The sequence below is a fragment of the Lissotriton vulgaris genome, chromosome 4_1 (genome assembly GCF_964263255.1).
Source record: "Lissotriton vulgaris chromosome 4_1, aLisVul1.2, whole genome shotgun sequence".
Taxonomy (NCBI): Eukaryota; Metazoa; Chordata; class Amphibia; order Caudata; family Salamandridae; genus Lissotriton; species Lissotriton vulgaris.
Window position 1 is genome coordinate 1,523,212,479 of NC_141691.1, and position 21,613 is coordinate 1,523,234,091.

The 21,613-nt window shown below is 44.4% G+C and overlaps 1 protein-coding gene across 5 annotated transcripts in view; it reads left to right on the forward strand.

Annotated features, from left to right (window-relative positions):
• The window catches only part of LYN (LYN proto-oncogene, Src family tyrosine kinase), a 332,543-nt gene that overhangs the window by 293,953 nt on the left and 16,977 nt on the right, over nucleotides 1-21,613 (forward strand). For all 5 annotated transcript variants that reach the window (XM_086965758.1, XM_086965761.1, XM_086965759.1 and 2 more), the window contains exons 10-11: nucleotides 3,522-3,598; nucleotides 17,289-17,442. In XM_086965758.1, coding sequence (XP_086821884.1) covers nucleotides 3,522-3,598; nucleotides 17,289-17,442 — 231 coding nt within the window. The remainder of the gene's footprint in view (nucleotides 1-3,521; nucleotides 3,599-17,288; nucleotides 17,443-21,613) is intronic.

The window sequence follows — 21,613 nt, forward strand, 5'->3', positions numbered from 1 at the left end:
TTGCAGGTGGAGGTATACATCTATAGTGGTACTTCTGGTACTTCGTTACACTAGTACTAAGTGTTGTATATTCCACACGGACTCAGGTCGCTGATCCCAAGAATGGGATTCAGCAAGACTCTCCTGTTAACTAATAAAGGCCCATAGACTGTCCAGCACATAGAAGGAGTAAGTGCACACAGAGAACTCTGTGTGACCTGGGCTCTTGACATCTGGAACTTTGTTTATTATATTTAACAATGTAAAGTTGCACTCCATCCTTCTCCTAAACCTGCCACAAATACTCTTGATTTAGTGACTTGTGAATGCAAGGCAGATTGTAAATGCACAGTCTACATAGCTGGCAAGGCCCTAGCTGATGAAGAAAACTTTAGCTAATGTTGGCTCTTGGCCAGCAGCATTTTGCATGCTGGAGTTTTAGTAAAACACTATAATCCTAACTACATGTACCAGGATGCAACGTGCTGTTGCCAGAAAATCCAGAATGGGCTGCAGGTCTCATGCATGACAATGGGACCACTTGGGGGGCATGTGCCTTCTTTTTGCATAGATGTGGCACATGTTTTGTAGACTTTGTTCCCAAGAAAGGATTACAAAATTAACTGAATCACCACCGAATATAAATAGGTATATTGATGCCATCTCCTGGTTTCTGTTTTCCATTAGGAAACAAGAGGTGGTATATTCATTAGTAAGACAAGTCACCTTCTACAGTGGAAAGAACAGTTTATATCTCTGATTCAAAAGAACATTACATGTTGGGTATGGTAGACGGCAATAAACCGGGCCTGCATTAAGGAAAGAAGGTTCTAGAAAAGTGTTGGATTTCATATGTTCTCCAGTTGAAATTGTTTCATTTTTAGTAGGGGAGGAAGATGCCTACTTGTGTAAACAAAAAGAGCATGGGTCTATGGAATTTTAAAGAGAACACTGTGCTTGCTTGGAGGCATGAGGATCGTAGGATAGGATGGACCGATTAATTCTTGTCCTGCCTGGTCAGAATGCTTCTAAGTGACCTCTATAGATTGAGCAGTAGATACCATCTCTGTCCTAAAAAAGGCTGTGCACCTTTGTTACTTGAGTAAGAAATACATTGAAAAGACAAGAGATGTTTGGCAAAACAGGAACAGTTTGTTTAATTAAACAGCGGCCAGGAGAACAGTTACAGGCACAGGGTCTGAAGACTATCTCAACTTACATTGTCTAGGCATCCTTCTTAGATACAGTTTTCATCAGGTTGTAAAGTTTTCCATCGAACCATATATGGCGAGGACTGTTGGTTGCTGCCTTAGAGTCCTAAATTAATGTTCAAGTGGTTACCACAAGTGAGCCATGAACTTGCCTGGACACAATGTGGCCAGTGGGTAGTGTGTCCAGATGTCTGGCATGGGGAGTGCATGATCATTGTGTGTGCTGTGTTCTGATTGGCTATATGTTCCTAACTCATGTAGCATCTGACTTTATGGTGTATTAGGGGTGCTTGTACCGACTCTGGCCATGTGTTCTTTATTGGGGTCATTCTCCCTTGATCATTGTAATGACGCTGCACCTATCTATGGGATTGATCTAGGGTTTCCTGTTCATTCAGTTATCTGCCAGCTACGAGTTATCCCACCAGTGACCTATAAATCAGTAACACCGGGGCTGTCTCTCAGAGCTTGCCTGACCATGCAATTGAGAGTTCACTACGGGTAATTTCATTAATAAGGATGTGATTTTGTTTTCATTAATAAACATATAATTCTCCATATTAACACTATTGTTTTCCATATTAACACCTGCTCAAGTAAATACCTTTTGATTGCTTTCGCTCAGTTAGCAGTATCCCTGCCTAGCTCATGTTACCATGTGCATTACTGGACCTTTTGTGATTGCCCCCTCCCCCCTTTTTGGAGTAAAAACACAGCATCCCCTCTGGCTAAGCTTGCTCTCTGCAGATGCCTGTAAACACACACAAACCCGCCTTGAAACGGACGGCCCAACATCCAGAATGTCTTAGAATGCAGGTTTGTGCCTCTGCTTATGACTGGCCCCACATGGTACATACTCTTGCTGTCTAACAGTGTATTCAGGGACTGGGTCTTTGTCACTTCTGGTTGTGCTTCATACACAGCTTTTCTGGACTATTCACATCCTGTGCAGCTTGACCTTACACTCCTGCAACACCTCGTGGTTTGGTAGGCTCGGTCCCATATTTGGTGCATGTACCCTTACCCAACACCTCTTAAATGGAGCAGACTGCATGCAGCACTCATTACAAACAGCACTGTTGACAGCCATTAGGAACCCGAAGAAAATGAGAGCACAAACTTGACCTCCTCAGGAGCATGAAGCACCATATACTTGTGAAAATACAATTCACCATGCATCTGTAGCCTCAGCTTACTTCTATTACTTAAGTGCCAGGTGTTTCTGAAGGTTGCTTCATATGGGAGCCTGTCACTTTGTCAGAGGAAGGGATCATGGTCATGCACAGTAGGTATTCAGACACAGCAGATCAGTGTTCAGCATCGAGTAGTTCATATGGTGGTGACAACTCTTCAAGAATTCAGTAGCATCTTGTGTGGGGCGGAGTGTGTGGTGCAGGAGAGTGGGGGAGTCGACAGGGAGGTGGGGAGGGAAAACAGACAACAACAAAAACATTTTTTTTTTTTAAATACAAAGAACTTTTCCGTGTCCTCGCTGCTGCTAAGGCTCTGGATGCGGTTTCCTTCTTCCTCCCGGCACTCTGCTGAGCGCTGACTTGGGCGGAAACGGAAAGACCCTCACCTAGTACAATGTGAAACCAACCAATTGGTTGGAGCAGGCTAACCCAGCACCCCTTTATGAGGCTGGGGTCCTGCGGCTGTATCCCCTTGGCTGTTTCTCAGCCTTGGGATTGCCGGCTCGGAAGGCCGCAGGTCAGGTTGGTCAGCTGTAGGCAGCCAGTCGTTTGACCTGCGCACTGGCAGTGGGATGCAATAATAGTGCAATTCTACTAATACGCCCCACTCCCTGCCAGCACGCTGTAACAGCGTCAGCCTGGGACACGTTAATAAAATTGTATTTATTACCATTTTATTAATGTGTGTGCCTGCTGCACTCGAGGCAGGCGGGGCGACGCTCCTCTGCCATAACGGAGGAGCCACCACTGGTCCAGTCACTGACGTTTGTTTCTTAGGATGTCAAGTGGGAAATGCACGTGAACATTAAGGCTATTTTAAAAATACATCCATTGAAGGCGAGGTGGGGACAGACAGGAAAGGGATGCAAGTAAAAGAAAAAAGGGAAGGGAGCAGGCAACGTGCCAGCAGTACTTGCACTGTAAACACAAGTAACGATGGGGGTCACATCTGACGGCTATTTGTTCATGCTACCTCTTTAGCTTATGATGTCATCGAAATGGCAGGCTTGTCATGCACAACCTGTCGCTCATTTATGATCGAGTTCCATATGTACAGTGTCCCTATCTTAAATTGTAAGTAAAATGTAGGATTTTTATTTTCCGAATCTCAACACAGTTTTTTCTTGTCTCTAACCAGGCAGTTTATTAGATTTTATGAAGAGCCCAGAAGGACTGAAAGTGCAACTTCCAAAATTAATCGATTTCTCGGCTCAGGTAATCAAATTTAAATTGAGATTTTGCAATTCATGAGGTATTTATTTAAAATGTGGTTTTAGTTTTTCATGGTTCACATTTCATTAAACGTACCAACTTACTTCTCTGGTTTAATTTTGTCCAATGCCCGATAATGAAGTCAAATGTATAATTCTGGAATCAAAACCTTCCAACCCAGCAGTTTACTGTGTCCAACTTCATGAAATTTCAGAGAAAGTTATAAAGGGGCATCTAATGAAGAGAAAAACAGTGTTTGGCACAGCGAATAGGTCTTGCCTTTATAATGCAAGTGCCAAGTAAATGCTTGGTTGTAAATAACTTTTTTAAAACGTGAAATAAAAAGAAATACTAGAGGAAATGTAAAGTCCAGTTTAAGGTATTTCCAAACTGCACGTTCATTCAGTATTTTAAAAATGTATAAAGGGTCTGCCTTCTTTTGAAATATTTTTCATTCAGGAAACTCCAAACAAAAACAAAACGTAGATGTCAAAATGGATAGGAAAATGCTTGCAAAGGCCTAATTTACTTTCTACATGTCTCATAACTGAAACCTGGTCCAGCCGTTTTGTCCTGTGCATTAACCTAGGGGACAGATGCATGGACCTCCAGGAGAACATCTATCTCCTTTTCAGTCATGATAAGTACACCTTCTGCCTCAAAACCCGTCTTGGTGTGTGCAGAGCCAGTCCCTCCTTCGAAATCATAAAAGTATATGTGTTCCAAGACCTGTGTATTTATGAAGATTGTGTAATCTTGAAGACATCAAACCTTTATACCCAACAAAAATATACCTGTTGCTTTGTTTCTGCATACAAGTTGGAAGGGGTGGAGAGTAACATGGAGAATGCAGGTATTGGGGGGAAGAAGTGCACAAGGGAGATAGTCAGAAAATGCATGCATGGTCATGGAGTGATGAATTAAAAAGAATAAAGTAGTTAACTGAATGCGTGCAAAATAATACAAGCCATACAATCAAAATAATGCTAAAGGGGCTGTACTCCATGGTATACAAAACACAAGAAGAGGAAGAATAGCCATTGAATAAGAAGTAAGCAAACGAGTGACAAGGAATCCAACCAATGTCAAGCAATGATCAGGCTCTAAGCCTACTGTAGGTTTTTGGTATTGTATGCAAAAGGTCTTTTGACAACACACACCTAAAGGCTAACTGTCGGTGAGTCCTAGACAGTCCCTTTTTACCAGCCTTTCATCTCTTTCAAGTCTCTAATAATAGGCATTCCAGAATGTTCTTTTGTTTGACATCTGCTTGGGTTTCAACACATATTTCAACATTCTTCACCAGATTTAAGGTTTCACAGAGCTCATATTTGAAACTCTAACCTCTTTATTTAAAGAGTGATCCTTGGTTGTTAAATCAAAATCCGCCATCGTGCAGCCCATCCTAAGGAACGCAAAACTTTACAGCAGCCAATATTTTGGCGCCTTTTGTTTGTCAGAGGTAAGCTTTACCAAACTTTCAAAAGTACTGCTACTGCCTTCTAAATGGCTCTGCTGTAGTGGGAGGCCACGTTCAATCAAGCTCCGCCTCCTCCACTGAGCGCTTCCTCCCTGCTCCACACTTACCCTGCCCTCCTCCGCACTATAGCCTTGTTTGCCTCTGTGCCCTTCCCTCCCACGCCGCTCCTGTGCCCTTCCCTCCCACGCCGCTCCTTCCCCCCGGTGCTCCTCTTCTTGCTACCCTCTGCCTCCCTTTGCTCCTTCTCCCCGTTACACTGCTTTCTCCCCCAAGCCTCTAACCTATCCTACCAAAGCCCCAAATGCTGCTTGTCCCTCCGCAAATGGTTGCTATTTTATCCATCTGCAACTGTGGGCTTCTTTCCAATTGTGAATTATTGCTGAATAACTAGGAGTGCAGTCCTACAGAAACTCATATGCAAATAGGGGCTTACATAACCACCAAACTATAGGAAGGGCTCACTTGGACTATTTTAGCACATCACTTAGGACTGACTGTCCAATGGATAGGGAAACTACAATTGCTGGAACATGATCCCTGTGTCAATGCACATCTTTTTGTATTTTTTTCTCTGCTGGAAGAAAGTTTCCTCTTGGAAAAACGTCTTCCTCTACAGACCCAGCGATCCATTTCCTTTCACACTCTGAAAACGAATTTACGCCAGCCCTTGGCAGTAGCCTTTCTCCCAGAATCTTCATTGTGTTTAGCTGCATGATTAAGATGCTTTTTAAATAGCCGCTTTTTAACATTTTATTTTCTTCATTGTTCACTGTGCGCTGAGATCTGTACTCACCTGACGCTCCTCTTGCCCTGTGCCCTGGTCCACCGCGGGTGTTTCCCGTTTGTGTGGAGGGCGCGACAGCATAAAATTGGTGTCCCCGCTCCCATTGGCTACTCTGGGTCACGAGGGGTATCACCTTTAGGCACAACCCTATTTAGGCGTGATGGCTCTCTTCGCGCACAGCGGACACGCACAGCGAGCACGCGCCGAAGTTGAGCCAAAGTTAAGCCCGTCTGCGCCCGTCCGCGCTGAGGAAGCGCTAGGGGCCAGGCGGGCTGCTCCCTGTTTCATCCTTCCGGTAGGAAGTACTTTATATTCGCCCAATATTATACTCTCCCTCAGACCTCATTCTAAATCCTTCCACCATACTCTATACCCTACCGATAATTATTTCCCGCCCTGCGTTATCTGTAGTCCTGTGCTCAAAAAGAGAAAACATCCGGAAAGGCTGCAGGGAGCTACTATAGTCTGTAAGAGTTCCATCGCGGATAAAGAGCTGGGCTTCCTTATTAATGCCAGGTCACTGTGCAAGAACAATATTGCCTTTCATGATTTTGTTTCACAAAGGAAGCCGTCCCTGGTATTTATCACTGAGACCTTGGCTTCGGATTCCTCTGGCCCCGACCTAGTTGCTGCCATTCCATCAGGCTATGCTCTATCGAGAATGGATAGAACCAGGCGCAGAGGGGGTGGTCTAGGCATACTGCAAAAGACCGCGCTCACCTGCCGGATTGATTCTCTATCTACCCGTTCCGATTTGTATGAAGCAGCATATTTTTCCATCAACTTCACTGCTACATCTTCCTTCTCCGGCATCTTATGCTACAGGCCTCCGGGTCCTAGACCCTCTTTCTCCCAGGACCTAATGAATCTTTTTGAACCATTCCTTGATAGACCTTAATTTTCATTTAGTAAATGATGCTTCCAGAGACACTACTTCCCTGGTGGACTCCCTAGCTGCCTGCGGCCTGTCACAGCTTGTGGCCGGTCCCACCCACCTGGCCGGCCATACACTTGATGGTTTTTTCAGCAATGACATCAGGCTCAAAACCGGAACTCCCATCCCTCTGTCCTGGTCTGACCATCTGGCAGTACCTTTTGAGTTGAACATTCCTCATTCCTCCTCGTTCCTCTCTGACTCTAAGAAAGGGGAAACTAGACGCAATTTTAAACAGATTATTAATGAAACCTTGGCCCCCTTCCTAACTGGACTGATATCTCGTCCCGATAGCAACGTGGATTTAGCTGCTACTGCCCTGACTAATTCCATTTCTAGAGCTGTTGATACCCTAGCCCCTGCCAAACAACACTACTGTACCCGCAAGAGTCCCTCTATGCCCTGGTTCAATGACCGCCTTAGAACACTGAGAAGGGAATGCAGGAACCATGAAAGGAAATGGTCTGCCCATCCAGACTGTGCCGGAAAGAACCAACACAAACTGCTCCTTAAGGCTTACAAGACGGCAATAATTGAGGAGAAAAATGCTCATTATAATATTCTCACGGTATTTTTAAAATCATCGAGAGATCTTTTTAGGATCATCAGTTCGCTTTCTGCTCCTAAAAACATAGATCCCATTGTAGAATCTTAGGAGCTTTGCGACAATATTTCATCCTTTTTTCATACTAAAATCACTGACATCTATTCATCCCTCGAACTTCTCAACTCTGAACTGGATATCAGTTCACCTTTGTCCATCTGCCATAAGCACGTCACCCCGGCGGCGATTCCAGCATTCAGTCTTCTGGTTTTCCCTCCTCTCACCTATGAGGGCTTAAATCAGCTACTAGATAACATCAAGTCAGGCTCTCCTCTCGATCCATGTCCTCTAAAAACTCTAAAATCATGTAGGGAGGTGATTGTTCCCCCCCTCCTTGAAGTGATGAACCAGGCCATTACCGAGGGAATCTTTCCCTCCGTATGGAAATCGGCGGTAGTTAAACCGCTTTTGAAAAAGGCCTCCCTGGACCTGGGAGTATTAAAAAATGTCTGCCCTATCTCCCTACTGCTGGCCCCCGCAATGATACTGGAGGCTCATTTAAATCGCCATCTTACCGCCTTTATGAAAGACTCCAATCTTCTAGATATCTCTCAACACGGATTTCGTAGTGCCCATAACACAAGAATCCGCCTCCACTTTCATGGCCAATAAGATTCGGTCGTAAGTTGACACAGGCCATACTACTCTTTTGGTCCTCCTCGACCTCACGGCGGCCTTTGATACCCTGTCTCCCGCGGTCTTGGTCGCCAGGCTGGGGAAGATAGGTGTTGGTGGTCCGGCACTTAGACTCCTGTCTTCCTTCCTTCATGAAAGGGAGCAACAAGTAAAGCTGGGTGATTTTCTGTCAGCCTCTAGGCCTGTGCAATGTGGGGTCCCACAGGGGTCTGCCCTGAGCCCCCTGTTGCTCAACATATATGTGACCCCCTTGGCCTCAGTTGTAAGATCTTTTGGCTTCGAGGTGTTGTCATACGCTGACGACACCCAAATTCTGGTCTCCCTTTCCCAGTCAGTGGCTGAGTCTGCCTTCAAGTTTAGATCATGCATGGAAGCAATCTCCCAGTGGATGATTCGAAACTTCCTCAAACTTAATGGAGACAAAACGGAGGTCCTGCTCTTTGGGGGGAGACAGGACCTCTGGTCTAATGAATGGTGGCCGCCGTCCCTTGGAGACTGTCCGGTCCCTTCCCATTCGGCCAGAAATCTGGGGGTCCTGTTTGATACCACTCTCTCCTTTGACCTTCAAGTCAATATGACCGTATCTACCTGTTCGATATCGTCAGGACCCTCCGAAAAATTGCACCTTACCTCTCCCTGGCGGCCCGGAGACAAGCAACAGTGGCTCTGCTCTCCTCGAGACTAGACTACTGTAATGCTTTATATGGAGGTATAAATAAATCTGCGGTCCATCGCCTCCAAATGGTCCAGAACGCGGCGGCTAGGATGGTCTTGGACCTTCCCCGGCTCGCCTCAATCTCTCAGGCCCGGAAAGACCTCCAGTGGCTTCCTGTCCAGGCCAGAATCTCCTTTAAACACCTCTGTCTGGCCCACGGGGCCTTCCATGGCTATGGCTCTAAAGGTGTCAGCTCCCTTCTTCAGCCTTACCGCCCAAGCAGAGTGCTACGATCTTCCTCTCATAATCTTCTTACGATTCCGAGATTCTCAAAGGCCAGATGGGGAGGCAGAGCCTTTTCCACCCTGGTGCCCTGACTCTGGAACTCCCTTCCTCCTGAACTGGCCTCTCAACCATTGCCTAGGTTGTTCCATAAACAACTGAAAACCTGGCTCTGTCGGGATGTTTATTCGTAGACCCTGTTCTTGGTGCTTAAAGACTTCTGCTCTATGTTTGTTCTTGTGCTGAAAGACTTCTGCTGTATGTCCGTCTTGTCCACGTTATTCTGTATGGCGCCTTGATGCCCTTGGGCTAAGTCGCGCCTTATAAGACCCATTTCATTCATTCATTCATCATCACAAAAGTGATGAAATAAACAAAAGGAAACTATGGGGCTCATTTCAATAGTGGTCCGACCACCAACGACAGGACGTCAGAGGCGGTTCAACAGCTATCAGCACCTCGGTGTGACCACCAGATTACAACACCGGCAGTGGGACCCATAGCGGTTGGGGGGGAAGACCGCCACCTCTGCCAGGATTGGTGATCGTAATCCAAGGCTGGCACCGCTATCAAGATTATGATTTCCCTTTCTGATAGCCTTTTCAAGTTAGAACGGCCACTATGAAAAGGATGTCGAAACAGAATTTGCGGGCCCCAAACTGGGACCCGTTCATCGTGGGCCTCTGTAAAGTGGCTCAGGGGGCACATATACCCGCATCTACACGCACCGTGTGCCATGCCCCACATGAAGCATGGCATACAATGCATGGATGTGTAGGAAGTGCTCCTTTTCATGGCGGCTTGTGTTGCAGCCCTTTTCCTGGGCCAAAGCACAAGCCGCCAGGTAAAGGAGCACTTTCCGACGGCCAGCCCGGCGGTTGCATTGGAATGCAGCGGTCAGACCATGGGCTGCTTCTGAGGCGTTCTCCTGAATGCCACAATAGTAGTCAGTGGTCCAACCTCCCGCTGTCCTAATAACCCCCTTAACCACATCGCTGTGTGCAAGATTCCCCTCCTGTGCTGGACCACAATTAAAACGGGTGTGGCATTACGAGCTCAGCTCGTCATGAGCACAGGAGCACTGTGCTGCATGACGAGCTGAGCTCGTCATGAGCATGAAAGGGGTTAAAATGTACGTTCAACTCTTCCACTGCTTTAAGAGCCCTTCCTTGAGGCATCTCTTGAACATCTGCTGGTTTAGGTAGCTTGGAGTGAGTAATGCGGTGAAAGGTTGGGTGTCTTAATGTAAGAGTTTTATCCCACGTAAGCCTTTGGTTAACCAAGAAACGTCAGTGTTTAAAACAATTCTGCACCTGCTGTACCAAATGGTGAGCCGACCAGGGAGATGAGGTTCTTGAGCCCAGAGGGGTGTCCTGCAGGCAACACTCACATCAGGGAGATTACAGGCACAATAGGGTAGAGGTGCAGATGTTTCTCAAAAAACAAAGAGACAAACTGTAATTTCGAAACAAATTCGGTTGAAGTTTGGCAGGTGTAAAAACGATGTAAGAACGAGCTTAAGTTTATTTATTTTTTATACTTTATGTTCAGTTTTCCGAAAAATGGCAATGGATCGCAAAAAGCAGTGCAGCCTATTTATTATCCAGGTTCATTTGTCCGGAAAACATTTTGTCTATTTTTCTTTTTTTTTTTTACTAACTCAGGAAAAAAGCTGCCATATCTTAAAATCAGCAATATCTTAAAGGTCATTCTTTGAGAAAGTCCCTCAACTAGACAGTTATTTTTCCCATAACAGCAACGTAACGAATTCTTATTTCCTCTTTTGGTTGAGGGCTACGGGAAACTATTACAAAATCTGTGCTCGGTCTCGCCCAAGGTCCCATAAATAGATTGTCTATTATCAACCCGGAGACTGATAGTGGCTTTAAGCACGGTTGAAAGAGAGAGAGAAGAGAAAAAGACTTTAGATACGCTAGGCTGATGTTTAAAATCACAACAGAGGTAATCTTCCTGGAAGAAATGCTGGTCTAATGAGTGGGGGTAGTGGCCAGAATTGGTGTACTGTTAAACATGGGCACACTTACTCCTTCATTGCTTTGTGTAAGCTGGTTGTCTCTCTCTAGCCCCGCTTGTGCTAACAATAATCTAAACCTATATTTAAGACAACAATGAGTAATGCTGCTGAATTATTAATAACACCTTTTAAAACAAACAAAGTGTTTCTGCCCGTAAAATGAAGTTGCACCGAAGGACAGTGGTAATCAGCATTTAGACGAAAGAGACAGTGTAGCTTTGTTCCTGAATTAGAGGAAATTTGAGGTGGTGCTCAAGTCGGCAAAAGCACATTCCAGAAAGTAGGAGCCAGTACAGAGACCGAGCAGCCACCGGTCTACGCCTTTTCTAAGGAAGTGATTTCCAGTAGTGTTGAATAAGCAGCGCTGAAGTAGTGCGTACGATGGTGACCTACAAGACAGCAATTGTGATCTGACTTACACAGACCAATGACCTAGGCACACAATCCAGGTGGTAGGTAGCCAGGCTCTTGCAGCCCAGGGCCCCCTCCCGCCCTTCGGGCCCCCATGTAAGGCATAAACATTTACTGGAAAATGAGAGTCTCCGAGGACCTCAGTACATTCTGCAGGAGGGCATGCTACAGATTGAAATGCGGAGCCTTTCTTCAGTGACACTTGTGAACCAAGTCTTGTGGTGGTGAAAAGGGGGTTGGTTTCTGTGGAGCTAGGCTGCCTCTGTTCTATCTGCTCTTCTTTTCTTCCAGGAACACAAAACAAATATAGCATTCAATCTTCATGGCTTCTCATTGCTGTACGTGCCCTGTTATTTGTTGCTGTATGAAAAAATCTCTCTTGCAGTCTTGTTCAAGCCTCACTTTCACATTAAACTTGTCATAAGTCAGTCTGCATCAAAGCACGCCACTTGCCGACTTTAGGGACTTCTCACCTAAATGTGTGAGGGAAGCTTCGAGAAATACGCCCGGCATGGATGCGGTACACGTCAAGGAAAGATAGTACCTTGTGCCAGAAGCCCACTGGCATCGCTCTCTCTGGCACAATGTTTCCATCAGCAAGGCACCCCAGCACTGGCTTGTGTGGCATGTTCCCAATTTCACGGTGTTCTGGAGCCATCTTTTCTCCTGGTGCAATGTTTTGTATGTATTGTTCTTTTGGCAGTTGTATTATGAAGAGTTAAATTGATGACATCATTGTGAAGCGCAGTTCTTCCCACCACTAAATTTCCTGTGATGTTAGTCTTTGTAACTCACGATTATCCTGGCACAATACTCACTTGGCCCCCTCCTTTAGGGAGGATTCTATGGGCGTTGGTATTGTCCCATGTATTCGAGGGGTAATTATTAGTCTGAAGCAAATTCTTTTTCCTTGCAGTGTTTTCCGGATAGTGTGGCTGTTTCGCTTGTATCCCTGTGATAACATTCTTCTGTCCTACCACCCTCATGTTTTTCAAAGGCGTTCATTGGTTGGAGAGGTGTGGTGGAAGAGGTGTGGCGCCGCGGCTAGGGCGACTGACTCCGGAATCTGGGGATCACGGTTTGATCCCCGGCTCCGGCAGCAGATTAGCCCAGCACCATGTGACTCTGCTCAATAGCTTGCTTAATCTTCCCGACGGCCCCTAGCGCCTAGAGACCCTTACATGTGATTGTGCGCTTTACAAATGTGGATTATTATTATTAATATTATTATTGGTTTGCACGGTCTTTGCAGTGGTGGACACCTCCTCAAACAAGGACATGGCCACTTCATGTTAACTGCCTATCTAAACAAACTATATCTGTCTGATGAAAAACTGTGAACCAGTGTTGGATTAACATACAAGGCTAACATTCTGACCGTAATAAGGAATCTTTTGGAATTATTAGAACAATATTAAGCTATGCACAAGGCTTCTCCTCAGAAGACCACTGAGTGTCAATGGTGGGTGTAGGCTGATCTCTGAAGTTGGTTTTCAGCTTAGGGAGAGTGTGTTTTCTGAGTGTTCCCTTATGGTTCAGTGGGTGGGACTGCGGGAGTCGGCAGTGCACTGCCTGGTTATGGGGTAGCCGTAAGGTATCCCTTCGAAAGGGAAGGGAGCAAAAGTCTTCCAAGTTGGCCTTTGGAGTTAGTATGGATGTAGAGTTGTTGATTTGCTGAGATAGAGAGACCCCCCCAAGCTGTACTTTTGAGAGTGTGTATCAAAAAACTAAAAGTGCAGGTAAATTTGCCCTGGTCTGCTTTATAACCTACCCTAAAATCAAAGCACAATTGGAGTTAGAATAGTAAGTACACACTTCATTACGGTCAATGGCAGGTTCTTATAATAATGGATATGTAATAGGTTTGTTTGTTTGCCTACAGTCTATCTTGGGCAATATATGGAAGTTTGCTGCGAGAGACTGCATAGCTTGCATCATGCCCCAGAGTTTATTTCCCTGAAATGGGGTTAGAATGGCGGCTTGAATCTCTTCCAGAATGCTTTAGCAGACTGCAGGGTATTCCCAAGAGCTAAGCAAGTGCTTACCCTAAGCTCTGGATGTCATGAACATGGAGCGTGCCAACACCCACCACTTGAAATGGACAATGGTAGGCCTGGCCTGTTGGCTTCATGGAGGATAGTAATCCAGGGCCAGACTTACAAATGTGTCATGGAAGGCAGCACAGCAGCCAGAAATGCTGCGCTGCATTGCGTGACAGGTAGGGGGCAGGAGAGCTCCACATCTACAGAGAGATGGCATTCTCCTCCTCTCTCCCTAGTGCCATTGCAGAATTTTGCTACCGTGCACCACACACACACACACACCTTGGTGCCATAGTGCATGGGTGGGTGCGGGAGTTTAGCATATGTCTTGTACTAGAAGGGCTACCTTCCATTAGAACATTCCATGCCTAGACAAGTTTGAAAATGTTTGCTACTTTTAATGTGTGCTGTACAGTGCAGTGCACATGCAAAGTCAGGAAAAAAAAGAGAAATTAAAACATTTCTCCTTTTAACACAAATGGCATTACATTTTTTATACAAAACCCTTTCTTGATTTTTGATAGAGAGGGTTTTGCATCAAAAAGCATGGGTGGTTGTATGGGAAAGGCTCATTTCTCCACGAAGGTTCACAACAGAAGGCCTATGTTACACTGTGACACCTAGTAATGCAAAGCAGCACTTTGCGACACTTTCAGGCAATTTCCAGCCGAAAAGAAGTCTTGTGCTTGAAATCACCTTTGTGATGCAAACACAGTGCAAAATGTTAGTAAATCTGCCCGAAGTCTCCCAATAGGATACTCACAGGTTAAGCTTCGCGAAGATTAAAAAGCAAAGCCAGGCCTCCTTAGCAATTCCTTGCAGCAGCGAGAAACTGTTCTTCTGAAGTAAGCTATCTTGACTGGTGCTGGTCCGTTCAGTATCTCTTTACCTCAGGCCAAACCAGAAAACTTTGCCCAGATTCACCCCTTGCAACAGTGAATTTGAATATTCACTAAGGCGTAACGCTGCTTAAGCCTCCATGTAGGAGTAGTGATCCTGAAGGAAGGTAATGGAGCCTGGGTAGACCCCTACCTTCGTCGCTAAGGCAGCCTGCCCCATGAGAGGCGACGGCTACCTGACTTAGGCACCTAGATCCCCCAGGTCAAGGGCCTTGGCACCTGGTTTCGAGAGCATTCCCTGGGTTGGCCTGGGGGAAGGACATCTTTTAGGTACCCACAGATCACACAATCCGGGAGCTTGCACTTGTAGCTTTTGTGATGAGACAAGTTTCAAGGGCTATATGGGCATGACGGGGATGTTTTAAGCCTACTTTATAATGGGTGCAAAGAATCATTACTTATCTCCATGTGTACATGGGTGTGCATGTGGCTGGACATATATGTTCCTCGTGATTTGTGCTTGCTATGAGACTCCGAGTGAGATGAATCTTCTGAAGCTGTACCTCGTACAGTCTAATTTCTATAGTGAATGCTTCCTAGGAGTAACAAGTGTTGCAATAAGTGGACAGGGCTCCCTATGTTGTGCGTCTGGTGGTTTCCAAGTTGATCAGTTTCTGAATTCTCTAAAGGCAAAAGCACTCCATTGATCGGTCTGTGAGAATCAAAGATTAATTATGTTTATTACATACTCACTGTCCCACAGTTCGTGTGTCTATTATATAGTGCAACCTTCTCTTGTTTACCATGCAGATTTTGTAACTCTCTGTTCTGCCCATGTAGAAAGAGACAAACACCCATCCATGCAGCCAGATTTTTCACGCTGGCTTACTTATACATTTTTCTTCAGCCTTGCAAAGCGAGAAAACTACTAAAAACTATTTAAAGTCAAATTTCACACATTAGATTGAGAGAATAGTGTGGCAAAACAGAATATAGTAATTTCCAGACAAAATGACCAACAGAACAACCAAAATGTGTTGGCATAATAAAGGTGTCCCAGCAAAAACACTTGTCTTTAAATCTGTTCATAACATTTTGCAAACTTAGGGTCGGATCTATGAAGGTGTTGGGTCGCCCTTGCACCACGCAATGGCAACACAAAACCTAAGTCATATTTATAAAGCCACGCCTAGCCCCTTAGCTCTGTTTTTCCTACTCTCTGCTTTTCCTACTCTCTCCCTTTAGGACGCTGTTTTGGACTTATTAAATCTTTGAAATTTTTTTTTTGATTTCCTCCCCATTGCAGCTAGAAAATCAGTCGCGGTAGCCTTAATACTCTCCCGACTGGATTACTGCAATGGATTAATGGCTGGAGTGAAAAAGTCCACCCTTAGAAAGCTGCAGAATATACAACATGCAGCTGCTAGACTGGTCTTAAAACTCCCCAGAAGGTCATCAGCTTCAGCAGCACTAAAATCTCTGCACTGGTTACCATTGCATAAAAGAATCCTTTTAAAATTGCTTCTCACTGTTTTCAAATCCATGCAAAACACAGGGCCCCACTACCTCGCAAATCGCTTTACGCGTTACAATCCCTCGCGATGTCTGAGATCCTCTGGGACAAATCTCATCACGATTCCCAGATTTAAATACAAAACTAAGGGTGGGAAAACCTTTACTGTTCTTGCAGCCAGGGCATGGAACAACCTACCAGTCAACCTTAGATTAATTGAAAAGGAGAGCCTTTTCAGAAAACTCCTTAAGACATGGGTGTACCAACAACCAGACACCTCTGTACTGGCAGCCATCTAGTTCCAGTTTTTCTCCACATACCATCCTTTATTTATTTACTGCATGCAAGCTTAGCGTCAAGATGCTCCCTTGGGAGCGAATGTCCGCGCTTTATAAATACCCATAAACTGGAGAGCAGTTCAGGCTCCGCAGCAATTGGGGTGGCTTCACCGGCTCTGGGCGATCCTGGGAATGGAGAAACTATCACTGGCGGCAGCTGGGAGGGGGACGGACTTTGCGGAACTCTGGCGGCCATTCCTCGCCCTGCTTACTGGGGAGTTTCGTGAGGTGAGCTGCCCACACTACCTGCGTCTGCTACGCCTGGCAGAAACACCTCTCCCAGACCCCAAGACACACGCCCGTAAGCGCACGGGCCCTGCGCACACAGCACCACTTGACTGTTAATAGTAGACCACAACCGATAGATTAATCCCGGAAATGGACAAGGAGAGGGGAGGGTTGGGGTGGGAAGGGTAGGGGGGTTGTTTACAGTTCTTTGTTTCTCAGGTTGCACTAGTACTGATCAGCTTGCACCGTTGTGGCACCTCTTATGACGCGGCCGGCCCAGTTGGGTTGTAGGCGGCTTGCTGTGTTGACAGATGATGTACCCGCTGGCCTTGTGATGGGTGTCAGAGGGGTCGCTGGCTTAGGCCTCCCTGGAGTGGTGACGGCCCCTACAGATGTCTCGGAGGTGCATTTCTTTGCCTGTGCTCAATAAAAGATTTAATACATAAATACCCATAAATATCAAATAAATATCAAATAGTAGCACAGCATCCATCCTTATTGCTGAAGTGCATTACATGTGCTTGAGTGATGTAGCTTTGTCTGTACTAAGAATTGAAAAAATGTCAGTTTGGTGCACTTTCTTCCACTTCTGCAGCCTCGAGTTGTGGGCCTCTCTCATGTCCCCTCCGACATCTCGCGGACCGACACAATTGATCATTCACTCTGTCCTCTTTTATACCTCTTCCATGTTGGACACAGCACCCAGATTCAAGTATGATATAGATTGCTCTTTCTTAATGGTATTGAAATTGTTAAACTAGCGCCACTTATACTTCCTCGCCATCTTATAGTGTTCCACTCCAGCTTCTGATGCCCATAAATACAATGTTTCCTAGGTCTATAAAGCATTAATATGCAGTACTAATGACTTCAAAAAACAAATGCCGACAATTTACTTTTTTACTGTTGCAGATTGCGGAAGGGATGGCCTACATCGAGAAAAAGAACTACATACACCGAGATCTTCGGGCTGCAAATGTTCTGGTTTCAGATTCCTTGATGTGTAAGATTGCAGATTTTGGTCTGGCCAGAGTGATCGAAGACAATGAGTATACCGCCAGAGAAGGTAGGCACAAAGCCTTGATGCTACAACTCTTTGCAACTCTGCAGTTTCCCTCACCGAGTCCAACCAATGAAGGACACCACATCTCATTCGAGGGCAGCTAACTGTGCCTCTTCGTGGCCATGATTTTCTCTCCTAACAATTGTCGCATTTACCACGATTCTGTTAAGTTTGTTACTACCATGTTGGAAGGTCGAAGGGATTTTCCAATACTAGTTTTTCCTACTTCTATAGAGATTTACAATGGTTTCCTTCCGGTTTTAGAATTTCTGAAACCATCCTCCAGTCCAGTGCTCTACTTCCTGTAGACCTTCCACTGAACACTGCTTTTCCAGTAGTTAAGATCCAAGATTTAGAATTACAACATCAACAAAAACAAATAAGAGCTCTCAAGCTGACTCATGGCAAGTAGCTAACCTATGCAGCCATGTATTTTTGTCTGAATTCTAGTACTAGCATTTAGTTTTCTATTGTAAATGCTAGAGAGTCATGAATGAATGAGCTACTCACACCAGACATAAGACAACTCCAAATCAATCTCTCTATGCATAAATGTGAAGCTTAGCTCATTTGAAACATTTTCAAGGTACAGTGTCTGTAAGGGCATTTCTAAGGCGCTGCACAAATCCATTTCTAGATAAAGAAAGGGCTGCACAGAGCAATAGAGCTGACATGGAAGCTACTACAGATGTAGGTTGGCATAAAGCAACCAAATGGTGAGCCCCGACTACCAAGCATCCATTACATTGGAGGCACTACATTGTAACTACCACTACATTGTAAGTACCACTACTTAGGATGCCACTATATCAAATATGAAAAGTTCAATATTGTTCAATATAAATTTGAGGTTATTTAACGTAAGCGAGGCATTTATGGTAAACTTAAATTGAAGGCTACAATTGGCATTAGGGGAAGGTTAAAGTTTATATAGCTTACTTGAAATAAAAGTAAAGTAAGAGTTTGATTAGGATGCATTGGGGATAGATTAATGCTATGTAATTCATTTTAAATTAATTAAAGAGCAGGATTTGGGAATGTATTAGTGTTATTTTAAGCTTGATTTGATATCATTTAATTGAAATAAAAATATTTAAAGAATGAGTTAGGTGCTTCATTAGTATTAGGTCAAGAGTAGTAACTGCAGTTATGTCTTGTAAGGCGAGAGCTTTGTAAAGATTAATCATGATTTTAATAGAATTTAATTAATGGTAACTTTAATGTATGGTTAAGTTTACTATTACCGTTAATGCAATGGAATTAAAGTAGCTGTAAAATATATTTTAAACTTACCTTATCAATGTAGTTTTTGCCCCAGTTGTAGTTCAGATACAGCAGTAGGTTAAGAAAGCGGACCTTGAGTTTGTAACATCGGGCCAGATGTGCAAAGCCATTTTGTGTTTGTAGGCCCTGTGATTCCCAAAATCACATCACAGGATTTGAAAATGGAAAAGGTCTTTAACAATGTGTTAAGTCTGAATGCTTTTCCAACTCGCAAATAGAGGGTGTAGCTTTTCAGTAAGATTCGGGGGGTGAAAGCTTCAGATTTTCCAACAACCGCGCTGGCATGTAATGTTAAAAAACATTATACCACAAGCAGAGTGCATGAGAGGGGCCTAAGCAGCAGTGGAAAGGAAGAAGAAAGCGTGTTGGTGGGAGTACTAAGAGAGACACTTTGCTGTAAAATAACCAACATTATTTAGGACTTTCAAAGCAGAGAGAGTGTGTCCATTTTTGTCTGTGCATTTAAAACTATCTGGTGAAAACAGACTGACACTTTACTCTGCCCGACTGGCAGCACCTGTACCCAACTATTTATCAGAAAATACTTATTTAGGGTGCCATAACACCCTAATCACTCCTCCAAAGCTACCACTTGCTTGCAAAATTGGTTTAGTGTCCAATACCGAATTGCAATCATGAAGGGGCATAGAAAGGATGTTCCTTACTAATTTTCCTTTGGTATGGCAGATGTTAATGGTTTGAGACCGCAGTTGTGCATGCAAACCATTGAACAGTGATCGACACCTCGATGGAAGTAGTAACAAATTCACCAAGTAAAGCAGTCACCTAAGAACACATTCCCTGTTTGAGAGTTGTGCATGCTCTCCCCAATATCTTACCAAATGGTCAACTTTCTTTTGGGATTGCAAACAAAGGGATGGAGGCCTGCTGTTCCTTCCAGGCTACTAGCTATGCATTTGTAGTCAATCGAGGACAGTTGCAAATAGTGACTTGCCTAATTTTTATTAGTTAAACATGTCTTTCTGTGACCCCCTGCGACAGGAGATTTTGCAGTGTTACTGGTTAGTGCATAGGCTGCAAAAATATTTGTGACATGTCGCCCTATATAGTTGGCCCATATAAACCTATATCAGAAAAAGCATCAGAACCATATGGGCAGCACTGGTAGCTCCAGTCACAGGGCCACCAATGGTTGGCCCTGGTAGATATCCCCTAAGAAAAGCTTACTTTATTAGGGTGTGAAATTTGGAGCTGCAAACTGTCCTAAAAATGGTGTGAACTATCATATACCAAAAACTGTAAGAGTGACATGTTTGCCCACCACATTCCATAGGAGTCTATCCGTCAATATATTTTGCAATTAAACCCTTTGTATGTGGAGTTGGTGTTCTGAAGACTCGATTGCCTTTCACCCGTGCTTTCCTGTTGTTTCTGAATTTAAGCCAACCCATTCCATCTAAATGATCATCTGAATACAGATGAACTCAAGTTTATTTCAACAAGCACTACATAATATTAAGATTATTAGGTAATGCTCATGAATCATGGTATCTCAGGGCAGCAAAAAAGAACACAGGCATTTGACTGGGTTGCTGAAATAGTTTGGTTTTGAGTAATTTCCTAAAGCCACGATGAACAGTACAATCACGTAAGTGGATAGGAAGTTTGTTTCAATAAGAAGATTCCAGAAATTAAAAAGCTCTGCCTCGGGAGCAAGTTTTCTTGATCCGTGGGACCATAAGTAATGACTTGTTCATTGATCTTAAAGACCTTCCTGTTCGATAAGGAATGAGTTTCTCCATGAGATATCTGGGTCCCTTGCCATTAAGCGCTTTGTGCACTAGGCAACATATTTTGAAAATAATTCTATTATGCACCGGCAACCAATGGAGCAAGCACAGTAGGAGAACCAAGGCAGATCTAGCCGGTAAATTATGGATTAAACGAGCCGCTGTATTTTTAACTAGGAGTTTATTCAAAAGGGCTCATTAGCCCCTGCAAGGAGTGCATTCACATATAAAATTATCTTTAAAGGATTCTACAGTTGTGATTGAAATATAAATATATATAGGTTGTGTATAATGTATTTTAGTTATTGTAAAGTTAACTGTTATAACATTTTAGTACTGCTGTGGTGCAGTGCATTATGGTAGATTGAGGTGTCTAGAATGCAGTCTAATGTGTTTGTGAATCCCTAATGTGCAGTTCTCGGTAGCTTACTACTGTCCTATTATTATTATTATAGTCAGATTTGTATTGCGCATGGCTGCCCCAGCAGGGGGGCGTCCCAGCGCCACCAAAGACAATGAGAGTGAGCAAGGAGGGAAAGAGTTAAAGTTAGGCTGGGAAAAACCAGGTCTTAATGGCTTTGCGAAATGCAAAATGGTTCTGGATCTAGGATGTCGTACTGTTAGGGAATCTCACATTTAGTGAAGTGAGGTGTGTTTGTGTGTCTAATTAGCAATGTGATGGTGAGTGTCCCTAGGAAGCCTTGGAATGTACAATGTTTCTGTCCTAATGGCCAGCATAATCGATTTATGTATCTATAGTACAGTGCTTGGTACTGGTTTAGACCCCCTGGATGCTTTGCTGTATGATGGGATAGTGCCCCTTAGGGTGCAGAGCTGTGTGGGGAGCGGGTGTTCCTGGATGCAGTGTTAATGGGCTAATGTAATAGAGGGCTAATGATGCCCAGTGTTGGTGTGTACCCTTAGGAAGCATTGCAGTGTCTTTAGATAGCTTCTCAAGATGAAGTTCAAAGGTTGGAGCACCTATGATAGGTTTGTGTATTTAAGGTGCCTGCAATGTGGTGAATTAGTTTTTCTTGAATGAAGAGCAGTAGTCTAGTATCCCTAGGATCCAGTGCTATGCAGTGGTGAGAGACTCTGGGATATAGTATCAATTGGGTGGTTACCCCTTCTAGGATGTA